The sequence below is a fragment of the Scyliorhinus canicula genome, chromosome 6, assembly GCF_902713615.1.
Source record: "Scyliorhinus canicula chromosome 6, sScyCan1.1, whole genome shotgun sequence".
In the NCBI taxonomy this organism is placed as follows: Eukaryota; Metazoa; Chordata; class Chondrichthyes; order Carcharhiniformes; family Scyliorhinidae; genus Scyliorhinus; species Scyliorhinus canicula.
In genome coordinates, this window is record NC_052151.1 from 172,833,755 (window position 1) to 172,855,224 (window position 21,470).

The 21,470-nt window shown below is 43.3% G+C and overlaps 1 protein-coding gene across 3 annotated transcripts in view; it reads left to right on the plus strand.

Annotated features, from left to right (window-relative positions):
• The window catches only part of lrrc1 (leucine rich repeat containing 1), a 281,388-nt gene that overhangs the window by 102,817 nt on the left and 157,101 nt on the right, over positions 1-21,470 (plus strand). For all 3 annotated transcript variants that reach the window (XM_038800456.1, XM_038800454.1, XM_038800457.1), the window contains exons 5-6: positions 18,165-18,221; positions 21,059-21,122. In XM_038800456.1, coding sequence (XP_038656384.1) covers positions 18,165-18,221; positions 21,059-21,122 — 121 coding nt within the window. The remainder of the gene's footprint in view (positions 1-18,164; positions 18,222-21,058; positions 21,123-21,470) is intronic.

Genomic DNA, 21,470 nt, shown 5'->3' on the forward strand with positions numbered 1-21,470 from the left:
TGATTAACCATGGTTCAGCATGTGAAAAAAACAGAAACGTCTGCTTCAGTATCTAACTTAAAGTGTGTTCTGTAACCTTCTACCAGGATCTCTGCACTCCAATAGTTCCAACTTATTTTTAAAAAATCTCTCCGAAGAAGGGAATCTGTAATATCTTGTGAATCCTCAGCTACATGGCTGTTGTTTCAAATGTGCCAATTTCTCCACCTTCGACATACTGCCTGAAAATGCCTCATCTTTTTGAATCAGTGACATTGTGCGTCTTTGGTGGGACAAATCCTGCGCTCGTGCCTTTCTCTCCACCAGCAATGGTTAGTCTGGGCAACCGACTTTAAATGATTTTCATGCCACTCGTCACGTCTTCTCTCTACTTTCGCTTTTTTACATCTGACGAATGCAACTGTATTTGTTACTTTGGAATTTGGGCTGTCTTTCTCGCTCTGTCCTCTGACAACCTATTAGTTTTGCATCCTGATTCTGGCTTGATGACTTTAGAAGAAATGCCTTTGCCAGCATCAAGCCACCTCTGCACTGAAAACTATCTGATATGACATCTTCCGCTACTTTGCCAGCGTCAAGCCACCTCTGCACTGAAAACTATCTGATATTACATCTTCCGCTACTTTGCCAGCATCAAGCCACCTCTGCACTGAAAACTATCTGATATTACATCTTCCGCTACTTTGCCAGCATCAAGCCACCTCTGCACTGAAAACTATCTGATATTACATCTTCCGCTACTTTGCCAGCGTCAAGCCACCTCTGCACTGAAAACTATCTGATATTACATCTTCCGCTACTCCAACAACTATCCTGTCGTGAATTAGTTCCCTCTTTCAGATGATCATACTCTGTCTTCTGTTAATTAATAAATACATATTAATAAATGCGTTGATGCTTTCACCGTGATTCTGGGTATACTTATTGAACTTTGTGCATTTCACGATGGTGTTCTCGCAGAGATTGAATTATGTCTCCAATACATCAATGACTTTGGTATATGTGGCTGATGTATGTGGCTTTTCCCTCATCGGTCCCCAAGTTAACTAAAATGTCGCCTGCACAGACGCCCATTGCATACACAAGTGTACTGACCCGTTCACAGTCTGCCTTCGCTATGGGACCTGGTGCGATCTGAAATTGAGCTAATCTCTTGTCCCACTTTGGCCTGGCCTGACTTAGGCCTGCGACTGTCTTGATACTCTCCAGTAGAGGTAGAGATATTTCAGGTACCACCTTTTTACTGCTTGCCACCACATGTGTTGTGGGGTTGGAATAGTTTTAATAACTCTTGAAGGTTGCCAGCGGAGGTGACGTAGACCAGGAGGGTTGCCGGGTAGGTAAATGATCCTATATATTTGGGCGGCGGCTAAACCCGAGATACTACACGTGTAGTGTCTCCCACTCACCCTCCTCCTCTAATCAATTTGATAAGGTAAAGTTTTTTTACTCTTACTTGGTATAAGTTTATTATTGAGTATTATAGTAGTTGAATTAAGCTTTTATTTAGCAGAGAAGTACTAGAAATTATTTAACATAAATTTGTAAATGTTAATTAAATAAGTAAGAAGTCTTACAACACCAGGTTAAAGTCCAACAGGTTTGTTTCAAACACGAGCTTTCGGAGCACGGCTCCTTCTTCAGGTGAATGGAAAGGCTTGTTCCAGAAATGTTTATATAGACACAGTCAGAGATGCCCCGGAATGCGAGCACCTGCAGGCAATCAAATCATCAAAGATGCAGAGAGAGAGGTAACTCCAGGTTAAAGAGGTGTGAATTGTCCCAAGCCAGTTCAGTCGGTAGGCCTCTGCAAGTCCAGGCTTGTTGGTGGGGGCCGAATGTAATGCGACATGAATCCCAGATCCCGGGATCTGGGATTCATGTCGCATTACATTCGGCCCCCACCAACAAGCCTGGACTTGCAGAGGCCTACCGACTGAACTGGCTTGGGACAATTCACACCTCTTTAACCTGGAGTTACCTCTCTCTCTGCATCTTTGATGATTTGATTGCCTGCAGGTGCTCGCATTCCGGGGCATCTCTGACTGTGTCTATATAAACATTTCTGGAACAAGCCTTTCCATTCACCTGAAGAAGGAGCCGTGCTCCGAAAGCTCGTGTTTGAAACAAACCTGTTGGACTTTAACCTGGTGTTGTAAGACTTCTTACTGTGCTCACCCCAGTCCAACGCCGGCATCTCCACATCATAATTAAATAAGTAGAATGGGCAGCACGGTGGCCTAGTGGTTAGCACAACCGCCTCACGGCGCCTAGGTCCCAGGTTCGATCCCGGCTCTGGGTCACTGTCCGTGTGGAGTTTGCACGTTCTCCCCGTGTCTGCGTGGGTTTCGCCCCCACAACCCAAAAATGTGCAGAGTAGGTGGATTGGCCACGCTAAATTGCCCCTTAATTGGAAAAAATAATTGGGTAATCTAAATTTATAAAAAAAAAAATTAAAAAAAATTAAATAAGTAGAGATGGCTGGACAGGTGATGTGTTGTAGCTGTATGATGTGGGAGCTGGCTGACCCCATTGTGAACGGCAGTGACCACATCTGCAGCAAGTGTTGGTCGCTGGAAGAACTCCAGATCAGAATTGATGATCTGGAGCCTGAGCGTCAAACTCTGCGGCACATCCGTGAGGGGGAGAGTTACCTGGACACTTTGTTTCAGGAGGCAGTCACACCTGGGAGATTATGTAATTCAAATTCAGTAAGTGTTCAGGAAAAACAGGGTGTGATTGTAAGTGAGGCAGGTAGGGGGATTCGGAGTGCAGGAGCCTCAGCCCTTGACCTTGCCCAACAGGTATGAGATTCTTGGTGTCCCGCATGGTGTGTTGCATGCCCGGTGCCAGGGTGCGGGACATCTCCGACCGGCTTGAAAGGATACTGGAGCGGGAGGGGGAGGATCCAGTTGTTGTGGTCCACGTTGGGACTAACAACATAGGCAAGGCTACGGTGGAGGACCTGTTTGGGGATTATCAAGCACTAGGAAGGAAATTGAAGAACAGGTCCTCGAGGGTCATAATCTCCGGATTACTGCCCGAGCCATGTGCTAATTGGCATAGGGATAAGAAAGTTAGGGAAGTAAACATGTGGCTAAGGGATTGGTGTGGGAAAGAGGGATTCCACTTCATGGGGCATTGGCACCAGTTTTGGAACCGGGGGATCTGTACCGTTGGGACAGTCTCCACCTGAACCGATCTGGAACCAGTGTTCTAGCGAAAAGGATAAATAGGGTGGTCAGTAGGACTTTAAACTTTGGAGTCGGGGGGAAGGGAAAGGGAAAGCGACAGGGAGTAGGGAGTTAAATGGAAGGATAAGCAGCAGGTTAGCATGTGTGCAGGTGGGTTTAAGTTCAAGGCAGACTAGGAATGAAGCAAAAAGGAAGGATAACTTAGGACATCTCATGATGTCCAATTTCTCTAATAATGATAAGAAAGTCAGCATTAAGGCACTTTACCTGAATGCTCGTAGCATTCGTAACAAAGTTGATGAATTAACGGCACGAATCATCGCGAATGAATATGACTTGATAGCCATTGCGGAGACATGGTTGCACGATGGTCACGACTGGGAGTTAAATATCCAGGGGTACCAGACGTTTCGGAGGGATAGACAGGTATGTAAGGGAGGTGGAGTAGCACTAATAATCAAGGACGACATCAGGGTGGCATTGAGGGATGATATAGGTTCTGTGGAGAATGAGGTTGAATCCATTTGAGTAGAAATTCGAAATTCTAAGAAGAAAAAGACACTGATAGGCGTAGTCTATAAGCCACCAAATAATAGCATCACACTGGGACGGGCAGTAAATGAAGAGATAACTAATGCCTGTGAAAAGGGTACAGCAGTTATCATGGGAAATTTTAATCTGCATATAGATTGGTCAAATCAGCTCGGTCAGGGTAGCCTTGAAGAGGAGTTTGTTGAATGTATCCGGGATAGTTTTCTGGAACAATATGTAATGGAACCGACGAGAGAGCAAGCTATCCTAGATCTGGTCCTGTGTAATGAGGCAGGAATAATTAATGACGTCATCGTTAGGGATCCTCTTGGGAGGAGTGATCACAGCATGGTTGAATTTAGTATGCAGATGGAGAGTGTGATGATAGAATCCAATACCAGGGTCCTATGCTTGAACAAAGGGGACTACGATAGAATGAGGAAGGACCTCGCTAAAGTATACTGGAAACAAATATTTTATGGTAGGACAGTTGAGGAGCAGTGGAGTACTTTCAAAGAAATCTTTCATAGTGCTCAACAAAAGTATATTCCAGTGAGAAGGAAGAATTGTAAGAAAAGAAGTAATCTACCATGGGTGTCTAAGGAGATACATGAGGCTGTCAAATTGAAAGAGAAGGCTTACAAAGTGGCCAAGATCAACGGGAAACTAGAAGATTGGGAAAACATTAAAGGTCAGCAGAAAGCCACGAAAAGAGCCATAAAGAAAAGTAAGATAGAACACGAAAAAAAACTGGCACAGAATATAAGGACAGATAGCAAAATTTTTTATAATTATATAAAACTAAAAAGTGTGGCTAAAGTAAACATTGGTCCGTTAGAGGATGAGAGTGGTCATTTAGTTATGGGATATGATGAAATGGCGGAGGCATTGAACAAATATTTTGTATCGGTCTTCACAGTGGAGGACACTAATAACATGCCAGCAATTGACCGAGAGAAGAAGGTAGGTGAGGACCTGGAAATCATTACTATCACGAAAGAGCAAGTGTTGGGCAAGCTAATGGAGCTCAGGATAGATAAGTCTCCTGGCCCTGATGGAATGCATCCCAGGGTACTGAAAGAGATGGCTGGAGTAATAGCAGATGCACTGGCGGTAATTTTCCAAAATTCGCTGAACACTGGGGCAGTCCCAGAGGATTGGAAAACAGCAAATGTGACGCCACTGTTTAAAAAGGGAAGTAGACAAAAGATGGGGAATTATAGAGCTTAACCTCTGTCGTGGGGAAGATGCTTAAGTCTATTATCAAGAAAAAGATAGGAGGGCACCTCGATAGAAATTGTCCCATTGAACGGACGCAGCATGGATTCATGAAGGGCAGGTCATGCTTGACGAGTCTCTTGGAATTCTATGAAGACATTTCGAGCAAGGTAGACAAAGGGGACCCAGTGGATGTGGTGTACCTAGATTTTCAAAAGGCCTTTGACAAGGTACCGCACAAGAGGCTGCTGCATAAGATAAGGATGCATGGTGTTAAGGGTAGAGTCCTAGCATGGATAGAGGATTGGTTATCTAACAGGAAACAAAGAGTGGGAATAAATGAGTGCTATTCTGGCTGGCAATCAGTGACGAGTGGTGTGCCTCAGGGATCGGTGTTGGGACCACAATTATTTAAAATTTATATAGACGATTTGGAATTGGGAACTACGTGTAAGGTATCCAAGTTTGCAAATGACAAAGGTGTGTGGCAGAGCAAAGTGTACTGAGGACTGTAAAACCTTAGAGGAACATTGACACATTGAGTGAGTGGGCAAAGGTCTGGCAGATGGAGTATAATGTCAATAAGTGTGAAGTTGTGCATTTTGGTAGGAGTAACAATAGAACGGATTATTACTTAAATGGTAAAAAGCTGCAGCATGCTGCTATGCACAGGGACCTGGGTGTACTTGTGCATGAGTCACAGAAGGTTGGTCTGCAGGTGCAACAAGTAATTAGGAAGGCAAATGGAATTTTGTCCTTCGTTGCTAAGGGGATTGAGTTTAAAAGTAGAGAGGTAATGTTGCAGTTGTACAAGGTACTGGTGAGGCCACACCTGGAGTACTGTGTGCAGTTTTGGTCTCCACACTTGAGAAAGGATGTGCTAGGACTAGAGGGGGTGCAGAGGAGGTTCACTAGGCTGATTCGGGAGTTGAGGGGGTTATCGTATGAGGAGAGGCTGAGTAGATTGGGATTATATTCACTGGAATTCAGAAGGTTGAGGGGGGATCTAATAGAAACATATAACATTTTGAAGGGAATGGATAAGATAGAAGTAGAAAGGATGTTTCCACTGGTAGGTGAAAGTAGGACAAGAGGGCATAGCCTCAAGATTAGGGGGAGCAGATTTAGGACTGAATCAAGGAGGAACTTCTTCACTCAGAGGGTGGTTAAAGTATGGAATTCCCTACCGAAAGGAGTCGTAGACGCTACTTCATTGAATATATTTAAAGATAGGGTAGATGTTTTTTTGAAAAATAAAGGAATTACGGGATATGGCGAGAATGCGGGTAAGTGGTTCTGAGACCACGAATAGATCAGCCATGATCTTATAGAATGGCGGAGCAGGCTCGAAGGGCCGGACGGTCTACTTGTGCTCCTAGTTCTTATGTTCTTATGTTATGAGTCCACTCCTTGCACTAACTTTTTCCTAGGCTACTTTCTCCTAGATTGAGATCGCATGAGTATATGTATGTTCTTCTATGACTATTGCAGTTAACTATTTGTGGGGTTAAGTCGAATATATTCCATCATGCGGCATGTATCCTCCTTTTAGCTCTAGAATGAAAATGCTTCAACAAAGAAATGAATGAGGAGAAGCAATTTGGCACAAATGAGGGATTGAGTCGGAAATTTGCTGCATTCACAGGTGTTCATTGCTGAATCATCAAAACAGAAAAGTAGATTGTTATCCTGAAGGATTTTTGTTGAGGGTGTTTGCAGTCCATTAATAATTGCCATCCTATTTATTTCCCACTCTGATCTCTTATTATTAAGAAATGTGAAGGTCATGGCATGACATGCTGTTGCCTCAAATGATTTACTGATTTCTCCATTCGGCATGACTGTAGAAATTAGTAATAAGATGTCTAAAATGATGTAATACAATGCAACCATTTACCCATATTTCTGGAACCCAGGTCTGTGTCCTAACCGTACCTCGGTCAGTTTCGGGAAGTCCAAATGTGCCATTGGGATAACATAATCATCTCTCTCTGTATTATACCAGCTGCCTTCTTGACTTCAGCTGTGAGTCTCATACCAGCACTTGAGTGCATCAAATGATTGCAGTACTAAGGGGTTGGAATGCTGTCAGACCTGGTGTCCATTGCGTAAGCAGTGCTTGCCTGCCTGTTCCGATGGTTCAGATCATTGCAAAAGATCGTATGACATTGTTGGAAGGTCAGGAAGTTTTCTGGAGACCCTGATGGAAAATATCTGCTGAGTCTGCCCCAGTAAAAATGGAAAAATGGGAGAAATACATCAGCAGATGTAACAAAAAAGCCTTTAAGTTTGCAGAACTTTTGATGACCTGAAATGTGAACTCTGCTCTCGCTCTACGATGCTGCCTTCCTGCCGAGCATTTCCAGCATTATCTGTTATCAGATATCCAGTATCTGCAGTATTTCGCTTTTTGTTAAAGCACACACCCTGCACCTGGAAGAAGTACTCTGCCGTGGAAGAAGTTTCTTATCATTTTAACTGGACTATACACGTGTGCAAATATATTGAGCTAGGATACTATTTCATTTACAAACAAATTGCTTTGCCTTTTTACAAAAAGACCACTTGAATCCACCATTGGCCTAATCATTGTTTTTACTTCATGACTGTACTTAATTGAGACTTTATTTGAAAATAAAGTGAGAAATGCCTTTGAGAGGCTTGCACTGCACAGGCCTCTCTGCCTGCCTCTTTGGAACCCTATTGCATAACTGACCGCCTTTGAATATTTAACCTCATAGTACATTTCCAGAGTACATCGGTATCACGCTGAGTATGCGAGAATGATGACAACCTGAAGATATTCTGAAGGATATGTGGATCCTATACTTGCCTCTTTTATCACTCCCTCCTCCCTTTGCAATTTTTCTGATGCAGTTGGGCACAGCTAACATAGGATGAACCAAATTACCAAACAAACAAATGTAATTTAAGATTGCTGCATTACGGTGTGAATGACAGCAAAAAGGAATGAAAGTGTAGCATTTCATTGTTCCTGCAACATAGAAAGATTAACTTTCAACATTGTTCAAAGGTTTTATAAGGCAGCAAATGCAGATTTAAAACCTTGTTATTTTTGAAGCATACGGCAGGAAATTAAGTGTAAATCTCTTTTCCATGAGCCCCGGAGTTTTGCTTGCCATTGGTTTCGGAGTTTGTTATGCCAGCTCCGAATTGGGGAAAATTGAATAGAAACTTCTACATTTGCTATCCCTGTTCCCCTTCCCTTCCCACCACTGCAAACAAAATGGGTCTGAGTAAAATGCATTTGCCGATCCCAGCGACAATGATGATCCAACAAATTAGGCCACCTAGTCCCAGTTGCTTTCTGATATGTTGCCAGAATTGAAAATTGAGATAATATAAAAATAAAATGCTGTGGATGCTGGAGATCTGAAATAAAGACAAAGTTCTGGAAAAAACGCAGCAGGTCTGGCAGCATCTGTGGAGAGAAACGGAGCTGATCCTTCAAATCCAATATGACTGTCCTTTCACGCCTGAAAGGCCTCTGATGAAAGATCATCAACCTGGAATGTTTATGGCTTCTCTCTTCACAGATCCTGCTTGATCTGCTGAGGATTTCCAGCATTTTCTGATTTTTATTTCAGATTTCCAGCGTCCACGCTATTTAGCTTTAGAATGATATTTTCCCCCTATTGGCACGGACTGATTTTCAATCTATTCAAATATTTTACGACTTGTGTGTTCATGGGGCAAAATGAGGCTGAGTCACAACTTAATTCTCTGACGGTTCCAAAACTAATGAATCAAATTTTTGAACTCGATTGGTGCAAGAGCAAGTCAGGGGCTAGGAATTCTGACTGGGACACCTCCGCCTGTTGACCATCTACAAGGCACAAGTCAGGAGTGTGATGACGTAAAAGTAGGGTAACATTACCATAGGCTACTTTCCTTGAGGGGGAGAGCTTTGGAAATCACTTTGGTGGTTTGACCTGAGGATCACCACACCTCTGGCGAGGGGCAAGGTTGAGAAGGCAGGGCTGTCATGAGTAAACCTTAGCCGGTCTGGGAATTGAACCCACCGCTGCTGGCCTTGTTCTGCATCACAAAACAGCTGTCTAGCCAAGAGAGCTAAAAAGGCCCCCCACAGTTATAGTCTCCACTTGCCTGGATGGGTGCAGCTCCAATAACACTTGAGAAGCTTGACACCGACTGATTGGCACCCCATCAACCATCTTAAACGTTCACTCCCTCTACCACTGACCCACAGTGACAGCAGTGCATACCATCTACAAGACGTATTGCAGCAACACATCAAGGCTCCCTGGATAACATGTTCCAAACCTACAACATCTACCACCTGGAAGGGCAAGGGCAGCAGATACATGGAAACACCTGCAAGTTATCCTCCACGCCACACAGCATTTTGACTCGAAACTATATCAACCTTCCTTCACTGTCCCCGGGTTAAAATCCTGAAACTCACTCGCGAAGAGAACTGTGCATGTTCCTGCAACACATAGATTACAGCGGTTCAAGAAGGCAGCTCACCACCAGATTCCGAGGGCAATTGAGGATGACCAATAAACGCTGGCCTAGTCAGTGATGCCCACATCCCATGAATGAATTTTTAAAAAATGCAATTAAACATGTGATTCAGAATTGCAGAGTAACTTGGAGAATGGATGACTGATGGCTACTGTGTCGAACAAATCTAAATTGTAGCAATTTCTGAATGTCTGCAGAATATAGGGATTGAATTGCTGCCAAACAGCATTGTGCAAAAGAGCCGTATGTTTAAAATTTGGGGAAAAAAATGTAACCTTTAACATCACAGACAAATTATCTCTTGATGGATCAGATAAGTTCTGTAGTGTTGATATTCCTATGCAAAAGCCATGCCAATGTTGACCCAGTTACATGTGAACCTGTCATGTCAATCTTTATATAACTTGGCTCTGATTGACCGAGTGAGCTGTCTGCACTTGTTTCTCGGCCAATGTATACCAATTTCTTTTGATGCTCTCCAGCTTTAAAATGGGTGATGGAACCAGAGGCAAATAGGGAGATGTTCTAAAACTTTTTCAAAAAAACAGATCGTCAGTTTAAATATAAATACATTGGTATGGGGAAGGAACACTGGGTGTCTAGGAACATTTTGCTTCAAACATTTAATACTGGACCAATTTTGGGGTTAATAACAATGGCAATTATGAAATTATAGTCCAGGGAATTGTAATTCATTTATGCTGTCAGTACTGTTAAAGATAAAGGCCCAGGAGCAGCACGGTGGTGCAGTGGTTAGTGCTGCTGCCTCACAGCGCCGAGGTCGCAGGTTCGATCCGGCTCTGGGTCACTGTCCGTGTGGAGTTTGCACACTCTCCCCGTGTTTGCGTGAGTTTTGCCCAACAACCCAAAGATGTGCAGGGTAGGCGGATTGGCCACGCTAAATTGCGTCTTAATTGGAAAAAATTAATTGGATAGTCTAAATTTATTTTTAAAAAGATAAAGGCCCAGGCTTTGCAGTTAGTTGTGAAGTAATGGCGCTTGCTGCACCTCTTAAGAATGCATGCCCACAAAAATGTAGTATTCTTGGTGACATGAATTTCCCCTTTTCTGACAATTTCTATTCGTCTTGAGCAACGGTACCGCAAACCAGTGAGTAAAAGGCATGGGCTGGGATTCTCCGATCCCGTGGCCAAATTCTGACGCCGGCGTCAAAGCAGCATGAACCACTCCGGCGTCAACGGGCCTCCAGGCCCAGATATTCACCCCTTCTGAGGGAGCTAGTACGGCGTCGGAATGGTGTCCGCTGCTCCGGGGCTTGAAAGCCGGCGTGCCGCGGTTGGCGTGGGTCCGCACATGCACGCCATGGCCGACGCAAGCCCGCGCATGCGCGTGGTTTCCCAACTCTGCGACGGTCCCCGGGCAATATGGCGGAACCCTACAGGTGCCCTGCATGGAGGAACATAGGCCCCCCCACGAACTAGCCCGCCGGCCGATCGGGGGCCAGGCCACTGTGGAGGCCCCCTCCTCGGAACCGGATCGCCCCCCCCCCCCCCTCCTCTCCCCCCCCCCCCCCCCCCAACCAGGACGGCCCCCGCAGCCAGAACTCCGAGGTGCTGCCAGGTGGGACCAATCATAGCCCATGCTGGTGGGACACGCCTGACCTTGGAGGGCACTCGGCCCATTGAGGCGCGGAGAATCGCTCGGGGGTGGGGGGGCGCTTTCAACAGCCCCCGACTGGCGCGGCAGCGATCCTGCGGGCGCCGGAGAACCCCAGCCATGGAGTGGCTTTTATTTTGTTAATCATTTTAAGGACTGTGGAAGTTGTTACGACAGAGACTAGGAGTGCCTAGTTGATCTAGCACCACTACTCCACAGGTCACAATATTAGTTTAAATGTTCAATTCATTCACCATAATGGCCAATTATTTACCTTCGCTCTTGTCACCAGAATGGAAAGAGACTTTAAGATGGCTTCTTTTAATCAACAAAAAACTAGTTTATTATAAAAGCAGTCTGATTGAATCAAGAAGCAAAGCTTATCAGCACACCATATGGAAGATGAAAGTATACAACGTATTCGTTTGGAATACCTGAGGTGTCTATCTCTCTCTCTCGCACCCAAAAAAGGAACTCTGTCAAAGGTTAAAAGTCAATGGTTCACCCATCGCCACCGGAGATAGCGGCTTGGTTGGGTGACCTGTACAACTTCCTGCCATTAGAGAAGATAAAGTATGAGTTAAGGGACTCTTCAGGGGGGTTTGAGGAAAGGTGGGGGTGAAAAAGGGTCTCCCCCCCCCCCCCCCCCCCCCCCTCCCCCCGGGTCTTCACATAGCCCACCAAGGTCAAGAGGCTTCAAATTTTTCCTTTCACCATTGCATAATTAACTTCCTTGTAAAAGGATGTTTTGTTTTCCCAGAATTGCAATCAGTCTTGCTATAATCCTTTAAGAAGCAGTATTTTTTGAAACACAAATTCTTCTAGAATGTTCTTAGCCCTTGAAGGTGAACTGTTTCCGGAGATTAAATTGTTTGTGACAAAATAAAGATTGGGGCATGCACGTGGGATGAATGTAGTCGTTGAAATCAAACCACTTTAGTTTTTCAAAAATGATTTTAATCTGTGGAGCGTTTTATCATCAGGGAGAAATTTGATATTTCATAATTATGAGATTGGTTTTCCAGGCCCTGAGAGGATGTTAACATACAATTATACAATTTACAGTGCAGAAGGAGGCCATTCAGCCCATCGAGTCTGCACCGGCTCTTGGAAAGAGCACCCTACCCAAGGTCAACAACTCCACCCTATCCCCATAACCCAGTAACCCCACCCAACATTAAGGGCAATTTTGGACACTAAGGGCAATTTATCATGGCCAATCCACCTAACCTGCACATCTTTGGACTGTGGGAGGAAACCAGAGCACCTGGAGGAAACCCACGCACACACGGGGAGGATGTGCAGACTCCGCACAGACAGTGACCCAAGCCGGAATCGAACCTGGGATCCTGGAGCTGTGAAGCGATTGTGCTATCCACAATGCTACCGTGCTGCCCCCAAGCAATAATTATGAACTCAACGTGCCGTTAAAACTGAGCTACACCTCAGCTAACAAGGTATAACTCTTTTTTGGGACTTTTTAACAGTGTGACCGATCATACAAAAAGTGTCAGTTCACAGCAAATTAAGTGGTTTCTGAAATTCCCACGTCTGGAGGCGAGAACCTCACATGTGGAGGGGTAGAGATTTACTGGCAGCAGCCTCTGGATTTCCGCATTTAACTGCGCATGGGCAGATACCAGGAGCCACTGTCGGTACGAAGCTGCTGCTTTGACGGAGACTAAGAGGTTGCAACGCATGTGGTATCACACAAGAAGCTCATGAGATGAGGGAAACATTTGTGGCTTGGCCTAGTGCATCCCCATCACCCGCATCCCCATCACCCACCTTCTATCCCCACCCCCAGTGAGAATTGCAGAATCCAGTTGTGTTATTGTAAAATGATTCCAGAATTTTCGATTCAACAGCTCTACTGTTGAGCAATTGCTGATTGCTCTTCATATGAAGACGTTAATGAAATCAAACCCGTATTTTGCCAATGTGAATTTTAAATATTGCACAGTGTAAAGATCCTCCTGTTAATCCCTGTCTGTCCCTTGTTTTTATTTTCCCTTTTAATTTCTCTTATTCTGCTATTTCAGTTTTTGTACCTGGTCACTTAATGGGATCTATGCCTTTAAGATGGACTTCACCTTTAATTTAAAAGAAAAGACACTCCAGCAAGATGTGCTGTTTGATCTGACATCAGTGATGACACCTCTTGATGGACTTGGATGGCAGCCAATCGGCTGGTTCTGATTGCCGGGGCTTAGCTGATAAACTATGTTGATTGATGTTAAACGTTCTGGAATATTTCTTCTTCTATGAGACTGTTCCAGTTTTGAGTTTTGTTTTGAATTCAGAGCTGAATGAGGTTCTTGTGAGTTTCACTCTCTCCCTGAAAAGGTAAACCTCTCTCAAAACACTCGGTTGGAGACTCTATTTTCTCCTCAGTAAAGCTGGAGGACATTCTAGTGAGTCTGGAAACCAAGTAAGAGTCAAACCCAGGCTGAGAACTGGGTTTGAGGAGAGACAAAAGAAAATCTTAAGGAAATCCAGACAAGCTACCAGCTGAAAACAGGACCAGTGATTTAAAAAACCTTTTAAAATCTCGTGTGGAGAACTGTTCTTGTCTTAGTAAGGTTGTTGGTCATTCTGGTGGGAGTTGGAAACAAATGAGAATTACACAGGGCTGAGGCTATGAAGGACTCCTTACAGATGGGGGTTCTGACTGATACTCCTGCCGGAAGATCTTGTTAGCGATCCAACCGCTGGTTTCAATCATTTCCTCTTTTGGAAGGACAGCCTGCTGCTGCAACAACATCCTAAGCCAGGACACTCTTCTTCTATTTCACATTCATCCTATTATTTTTACCCCTCCCCATCCCTTTGTCTTGTGTGTGTTTGGGTAGAGGGTGGGATGGTAGAAGGGCGGGGGGTTGCGTAGAAGATTAGCTGGCCGTTATTCTATTATAATTATTGCATATCTCTGTTTTTGTTCTAAATAAACAGTTGTGTTTCACTTACTAGCCTGGTGCCTCCAAGTCATGGGGGCAGTCAAGGGCCAAAGATCTCCAAAGCTTTATACAACTTATTGGTTAATTCACTTGTTTTTTTTAAATTTTAGAGTACCCAATTCATTTTTTTTCCAATTCAGGGGCAAATTAGTGTGGCCAAACCACCTACCCTGCACATCTTTGGGTTGTAGGGGTGAAACCTACGCGAACACAGGGAGAATGTGCAAACTCCACACGGACAGTGACTCGGAGCTGGGATCGATCCTGGGACCTTGGCGCCGTGAGGCAGCAGTGCTAACCACTGTGCCACCGTGCTGCCCTGGTTAATTCACTTGTGTTGGGCTTGTGGGGCTGCAACTGACCACGCACTAACCCAGGGTATCGTAACAACAGTTATTGTAAACTTCTCATCTGTGACAGAGACTGATCTGAGTACGTAGCATCTGTCTCAACTTTGAGGTGCCTGTTTTATGGTTTTCACCAAACTGCCTCTCCTCTTGACTTTCAGATACCTTGTTAATTATCCAGTGTGGTGAAAGTCTTGGAATTGATATGTTAAATGTTGCAACATGATCCTGCATTTTTACTCTTCTGTTTTGTTCTCTTATTTCTAATGCTTTTTTCTTTCCCTATTTCAAGTCGCCTAGCCTGAAGCAACAAACATCACTAATTAGTAATTTAAAGGCTCACGGGGAAGGAAAGTGCTTTGTGTGGAACAAAATAATGTGGTGTGTAATTAATAGATCATTGACTTGTATTCTGTTGAATCGAGGCTTGTTGAAAGGACCAAACAAAGCAGTGAGAAATATCTGCATGGTTTACTTTACTGATATTGCATGGTGTCAGTGCTTGACATAATCACAATCCTGTAATCTGCTTAAAATCTGATCCACATCAACAAAATCCATTGTTTTTCCTCCAACTTTCTCCTTTTTTTTTTGCTGACCTATTCGGGTATATTTTTCCGCAGACATCTGTAGCCTTGCGTTACATTGCTTAAATGGCCATTTGTTTTTCACGAGTGCTTTTTCGGGGTTAAACCAGTAGTTGAGTACCTGAGTTTTAAAAAACAATTTTAAAATTTGTATTTGCGAATTCAGTGGCTGTGTTCAACTAAGAGTGCATTGCAAAAAGGCACTCGATTTGATTTTATTCGCTGATCACATTGATGAATATGTATTGCAGAATGCATTACTGGAACAGAGGGGGAACTTTGGTTTTGCCTTTGTATCCACCTTGAGCATTTACGCTCTCTTCCCTACCCCTTTCTAGTTAATAACTAGTGCCTAATGAAGGCAGTTTGAATGTCCCTACCCCTGCTGAGATCATCTAACTTGAGGACTGAGAATCAAACTCCAGAGCACACCAGATAATGAATCTGCTCAAAGACATTGTAAGGAGATCTGTAAATTACATGCATTGTTGAACAGTTGAAAAATGTTTCCCTTAGGTAAGCTCAGCAAAACTTGCTTGTAACAATCCATTTTGTGCACAGATGTGTTTACTATATTTAGAAGAGATACTGCAAAGGATTTATTGGGATTTTAAGCAGATTATAGGTTTTTGGTAATGTCAAACTCATTGAAATTCAGTTCACTCATTCTAAACAAACTCATTCTAAGTGTGGTTGTTGCAATAATAATTGTCATCAAAGTCTCTTTTAACGATTGGGTAACTTAGTACATTAAGAAAATGAAAATCGCTTATTGTCACGAGTAGGCTTCAATGAAGTTACTGTGAAAAGCCCCTAGTCGCCACATTCCGGCGCCTGTGTGGGGTGGCTGGTACGGGAATTGAACCGTGCTGCTGGCCTGCTTAGTCTGCTTTAAAAGCCAGCAAGTTAGCCCAGTGAGCTAAACCAGCCCCTCAGTTATAACATTGATAGTTACTGGATAGTTGGACACTGTGTTTGCATTTGTTGTCAGCTTGAAGGATTTTACAGCTTAGGCGACTTGGAACATCACTGTCAGCATTCAGCAAGAACTTGCATTTATATAGCACCTTTAAGGCACATTGCAGGAGCTTTAATCAAATTTGACACCAAGTTGCACTGAGATATTAGCGTGAGCGTCCTTACCCTAGCTTAAAGCAATAGGTTTTAAGGTGCGAGTTACAGGACGAAGTAGCAATAGAGAAGCAGTGAGGTTTAGGGAGGGAAAGGCCTTAGCAGCTGAAAATATGGTCACCAATGGTGGAGCAATTAAAATAGGGGATGCAGGGTAGCACGGTGACGCAGTGGTTAGCACTGTAGTGTCACGGTGCCAAGGTCCCAGATTCGATCCCGGCTCTGGGTCATTGTCCGTGTGGAGTTTGCACATTCTCCCTGTGTTTGCGAGCATTTTGCCCCAACAACACAAAAATGTGCAGGGCAGGTGGATTGGCCACGTTAAATTGGCCCTTAATTGTAAAAAAATGAATTGGGTACTCAAAATTTATTTTTTAAAAAGGGAGATGCTAGAATTGAATGAGCAGACATCTTGGAGGATTGTACTGTTGGAGGAGAGTCCCTCAAGATTGAGAATGACTTGCTTCGCCTCCAGTTCGATGGGTTCTGAGGTGGCATGCAAGACCAATGTGTGATCTGCAGACTCTGCCAGTTGTGCTTGAAGGGTCAGTGGAGTGAGTTGTTTGAAGGTATCGGTGCTCTCTTGATGCCTCAACTTTACCCCTGTGTATTCTCAACAAAGTCTCTCGATGTGTTTGGTGTATTTCTAAATTGACGTCATCCATTTTAGTCAGTCACAGACTAGGGCCTCCCATGAGTTGGCAGAGATGTTTTGAGGACATCTCTAAAGCTTTTCTGTTGTCAGCCTGGGAGTCTGCCTTGGTCGAGAGGAGGTTTCCACGACATGGAAAATGGTCCAGAATCACGCTGTTGATTTTAATCAAGGTAGGGATGGTGGAGATTCCAGAGTTGGAAAAGGTGAGCGAGGTCTTGGAGAGATTTCAATTAAAATTTAGCCAATGTAGCCAAAATGTGGTGCAGAGTAATAAATTATAGGTGGGTATAACGTGGGGGCCATCCCTCCAAGACCAGGAAAGCTTGCTGTGCCTTTCCCCAACAACGTGCCTCAGCTCCATGCTGAGTAAAGCAACCCCAGATGCACCTGTAAGCGTTTTCCTAATCGCACGCCTGCCGTCCTCCAGCATTCCTGGAGTGTAATTGCTAACTTGTTGCCATACCAGTGGTTGCGAGTTTCTTTGAAAACTCATTCCCCACCTGCACCCCTGGAGAGGCGGTGGATGCAAATCTGAGAGAGCTGCTGGAGAGCTCTTTTCAGAGTTTCAACATAACTGTGGTAATGGAACTTATTTACAACATTTCACCATCAGCTGCTGCGGCACCTGATGCTCGTTAGTCCCCGAGCTTTGTTTGGGCGACGATAATGCCGTTACCTTTTAGGAGAATGGAGTTGTTCCCGCAGTAGTAATCTTAAATGTCACTTGGAATTGGTTACTTTATTTCTGCGGCCTCAAGCGGTTGCTCGTCAAAAATCAACATTTCAGTTTTTTTTAGTTTAATTGACGGATGGAAATTATTGCCGCAGTACACTCTATGCAATAATAATTGTGATTGAGCCCATCTGCAGCACCCGAGAGTTTCCAAATTTAGATGTATTCTGGTAGATTATTTTAATCCCCTTCCAAAAGATATGAAAAACATTTTAGATGAGTTTACATGTTACTGAATGGTTAATCATCACTCAAATCAGAGCGGCTGAGCACTCGAACCAGAACTAGCTAATCAAAACAAGCCACCATGGAAAGTCAGACTATTTCAGAATAATTTGGTCGGATCTTTTTGAGAATGTCATATTTAGGGATGTTGCCCATAAGGATTTCCAGCAAGCATTTGATCAGGCTCAGCACAACAGATCAGCAAAAATAAAAACACTCAGTTGGAGATAATCTGGCACTGTGAACCAGTAATTGGGAGCAGGAGACTTGAGTTGGGATCAGAGGAATCAACTCTGATTAGACAGGGTGAGACAAGAGGTGTTGCCAGGAGTCAATGACTGGGGATCCCTGCATTTCACCACATATTACAATGCCTGAAGGAATTTAAGTTGTACATACAAGTTAAAATGATTTTATTGTCTTAGTTTGTCCGTCATTGTGTTTCTTCTCACTGTTTCAGTCTTATAAACCTGGCGTCACTTGAGCTAAGGGAGAACCTGCTGACCTTGCTACCAGAGTAAGTTGAATGGATTTTTGTTCTCTTATTTTTATAAATATACACCAATATAAGAATGTGAATGGGAGAGGGTGGGCGAGGACAAAATTAACTCTCTTTTTCTTTTAAAACGGGGCTCTCTGTTGCGATCCCAGTTGATGTTGTAACTGGAGAGAAAGATCCCAGAATGAAACCCTGGTTCAAAAGAATGTAGCTTTAACTTTTGTTCATATAATGTGGAGAGACAGTCACGGGACCACTAATCAGTTTTAACAAGAAAAAATATTTATTAAACATGGAAAAATGTGATTATAATACAATACTTTACTTCACCCACCCCCCTTTTAGATTAACAAATACACAGAGGTTTTTAGATTAACAGCGATTACAAAGTATATCTTACGCTACAATGATCTTATTAGTACAAAGTCCCTTTTAAGCACAAGTGATGACTGTGGTCAAATATACTCTCCACTCTGAACTCCAAGTGAATGTCTGTGGATGACGTCTCAGAATCCATTAGATGATTGTGACATGACAGTTATCATACTCCACTCCCCGAAAACACACTTTAAAATCTTCTCTGACAAAAATGCTTCCCTCAGCGGCTGGCATTCTGCAATTTGGTCAAGGTTTTCCAAATGACACCTCTAAGCAAAGCTTTCACTCCACTTTTATCAGTGAATCCAGTCCAGGATCTACCCCAACCCCATTAGGAATGTCTTGACTGCTGTACATATTGTTCACAATTGCTTTAACTCTCAATTCCCAGACTGTATTAAAATGGCAACAGGCGTTTGATTTACCTCTGAAGCCTGCTGCCCCACTTTAAATCTGATTTCTGCAATTGTCTCTTTAACTCTGAACACTTTGTTTCTTTGAATTCTTCTTAACAATACATTGGTCTGTGTTCTCTTAACTCCAGTCATCTTACACACTATTTCTGTCCTAGTTCTATATCTGAACTGTGACTTGTTCCTTAGGAAGCCTGCATCTTTACAACTCCCTTGTCCTCTCCAGCAGCTCCCAGCAGAGTTGAGAGATGTTCACTCCCTGGTGTTGTGTCTGCAACTGCAAATATCCAGCTAAAATGAAGACTTGAAAGCTTTTCTGTCTTTGACGTCTCCAGCTGCTAGTACTATTTATTCTTCACACTGGAACCCTCCCTAGCACGCTGTAACTCTACCTAAACACAATAGAGTTGCAGTTGGAGGGCAGCACGGTGGCGCAATGGTTAGCATGGCTGCCTCATGGCCCCGAGGTCCCACGTTCGATCCCAGCTCTGGGTCACTGTCCGTGTGGAGTTTTCACATTCTCCCCGTCTTTGCGTGGGTTTCGCCCCCACAATCCAAAGATGTGCAAGGTAGGTGGATTGGCCACTTTAAATTGCGCCTTAATTGGAAAAAATGAATTGGATACTCTAAATTTATAATTAAAAAAAGGAATCCAGTTGGAATTAAAACCAACCCACACATATACAAACACCTGTGTCCAACATGGATCTAACTATAGGTTTACTCTTCCAGGCAGAGAAACATTAAATTAAACACACTTAAAGTGTAGCTTATTTCTAATGTTTACCAGTAGAAATATAAAACCCTTAAAACTACCTTTCCTTTCCTAACATTCTGTTGTAGGTCAAGATATGTCACTTTTCTACGTAAATTCTTACAGAAATATTTGAGTCAGGGAAAAAAAAGAAGCTATTCTGTGAGATCTCCCTTCCTACCTAGCCGCTGGATTCCTCATTTCGGATTAAATGATTTTTTTTAGTTCCTGCTCGCAACTGTTTGTTATCCCTGCTAACGGAGAGCCAGGGAACTTACTCGAAGTTGGGATTTTATAAAATGTATTTTCAGCTTCTTTGCCTGGGGTAATGATGGCCAACTCGAATTTGGAGGGATAAGGTCTGGCTCTGATGGTAGCCTGTGGGCAAAGGATCTGCACTGGAAATAACCGGGGGAACCTTAGTTTGATTCCTAGTCTGTGGTGATCCTAGCTAGAGGTGGGGCTGTGCGATTGACCTCTGCTCGAGTTTGCTGACTCAGGAAAAATTGCGCTAATGTTCCCACTGCAAATGAAAAGTACATATGTGGACATCTGTGGGGTCAGTTATGATGCCTCTGTCACTGAATAGATTTGACAATACTGGCCGATGCTCATCCATGAATAATGGTCATATGGGCAGAGCACACTGAAAGGCTATTGATGCATATGTGAATTGTGTCGTTAATTGCTGTTTTGGTTTGGGGTGATGCTAAATTGGGAAAATCCACAGGGCAGGAGGCGGAAGAATAATTTGAGATCGTCATTTGTCCCCTGAAAGCTACTTCTAGAACGATAAATATTTGAGCACATGGATGCCTGGCTTTCACTTGCCGAAAATATTGTGCAAGAATAGCTGGTCCTAAATAGCCAAGCTTTTAAAGTTTGAATGTATGAATTGTTCTTCCTCTGCACTGTCGGATTTGAAACCCAATATTAACTGGATGTACCAGAGATAGATTTGAGTGCGGATTGTGAAGAATTTAAACTTTACATTATTATTTTACTACTGCCCTACGTTTTACCTCTGCTCCCTTTTGACAACAGTGCAAAGCAGATTTAGAATTTGTTGCATCAAAAAGTGGAAACTTAAATTTAATTCAAATGACCTTTGTGTGGAACAATTATTTTCAAAACTGGTGTTTCCAACGTCAATAAATATAACCTTTGTTGATGACAGATGCATAACTTAGATGGTGTGGCCTTTGTCAAATCCCGTTTGGTGCAAAGATATATTAATTGTTGTGAAAAGTTTAGTGTGTAAATGATGTAGCATTAATAATTTGATGTTGAGATACTATGTTCAATTACAGATCACTAGCCCTTCTTTGCAAATTGGAAGAACTGGACCTCGGAAACAATGAGCTATATAATTTGGTAAGAATTGTTTTTTCTTTCTCTGAAGGGTAAGGTGAAGAATTAAACTAGAGTAGCGCAAGTCTCACAATTTCATTCATGAAAAATAATTTGTGGTGATATAAAGGATCACAGAGCACTGGGTTTTGAGTACTCCACTGATCATCCTATTCTTGTTCTATCGGGGGTTACTGATCATCCCATTCTTGTTCTATCGGGGGTTGCTCTGGCACTTTGAGTAAAGTATTGCATAGCTATTTTAGGACACCTTGGCTTGGGTTTTGCAGTCATTCTGTTCAGAAATTAAGCCAGTGATGGGGCATCATGTTGAATAATTAATGACTGTTTTCAAATGCTTACCTACAACAT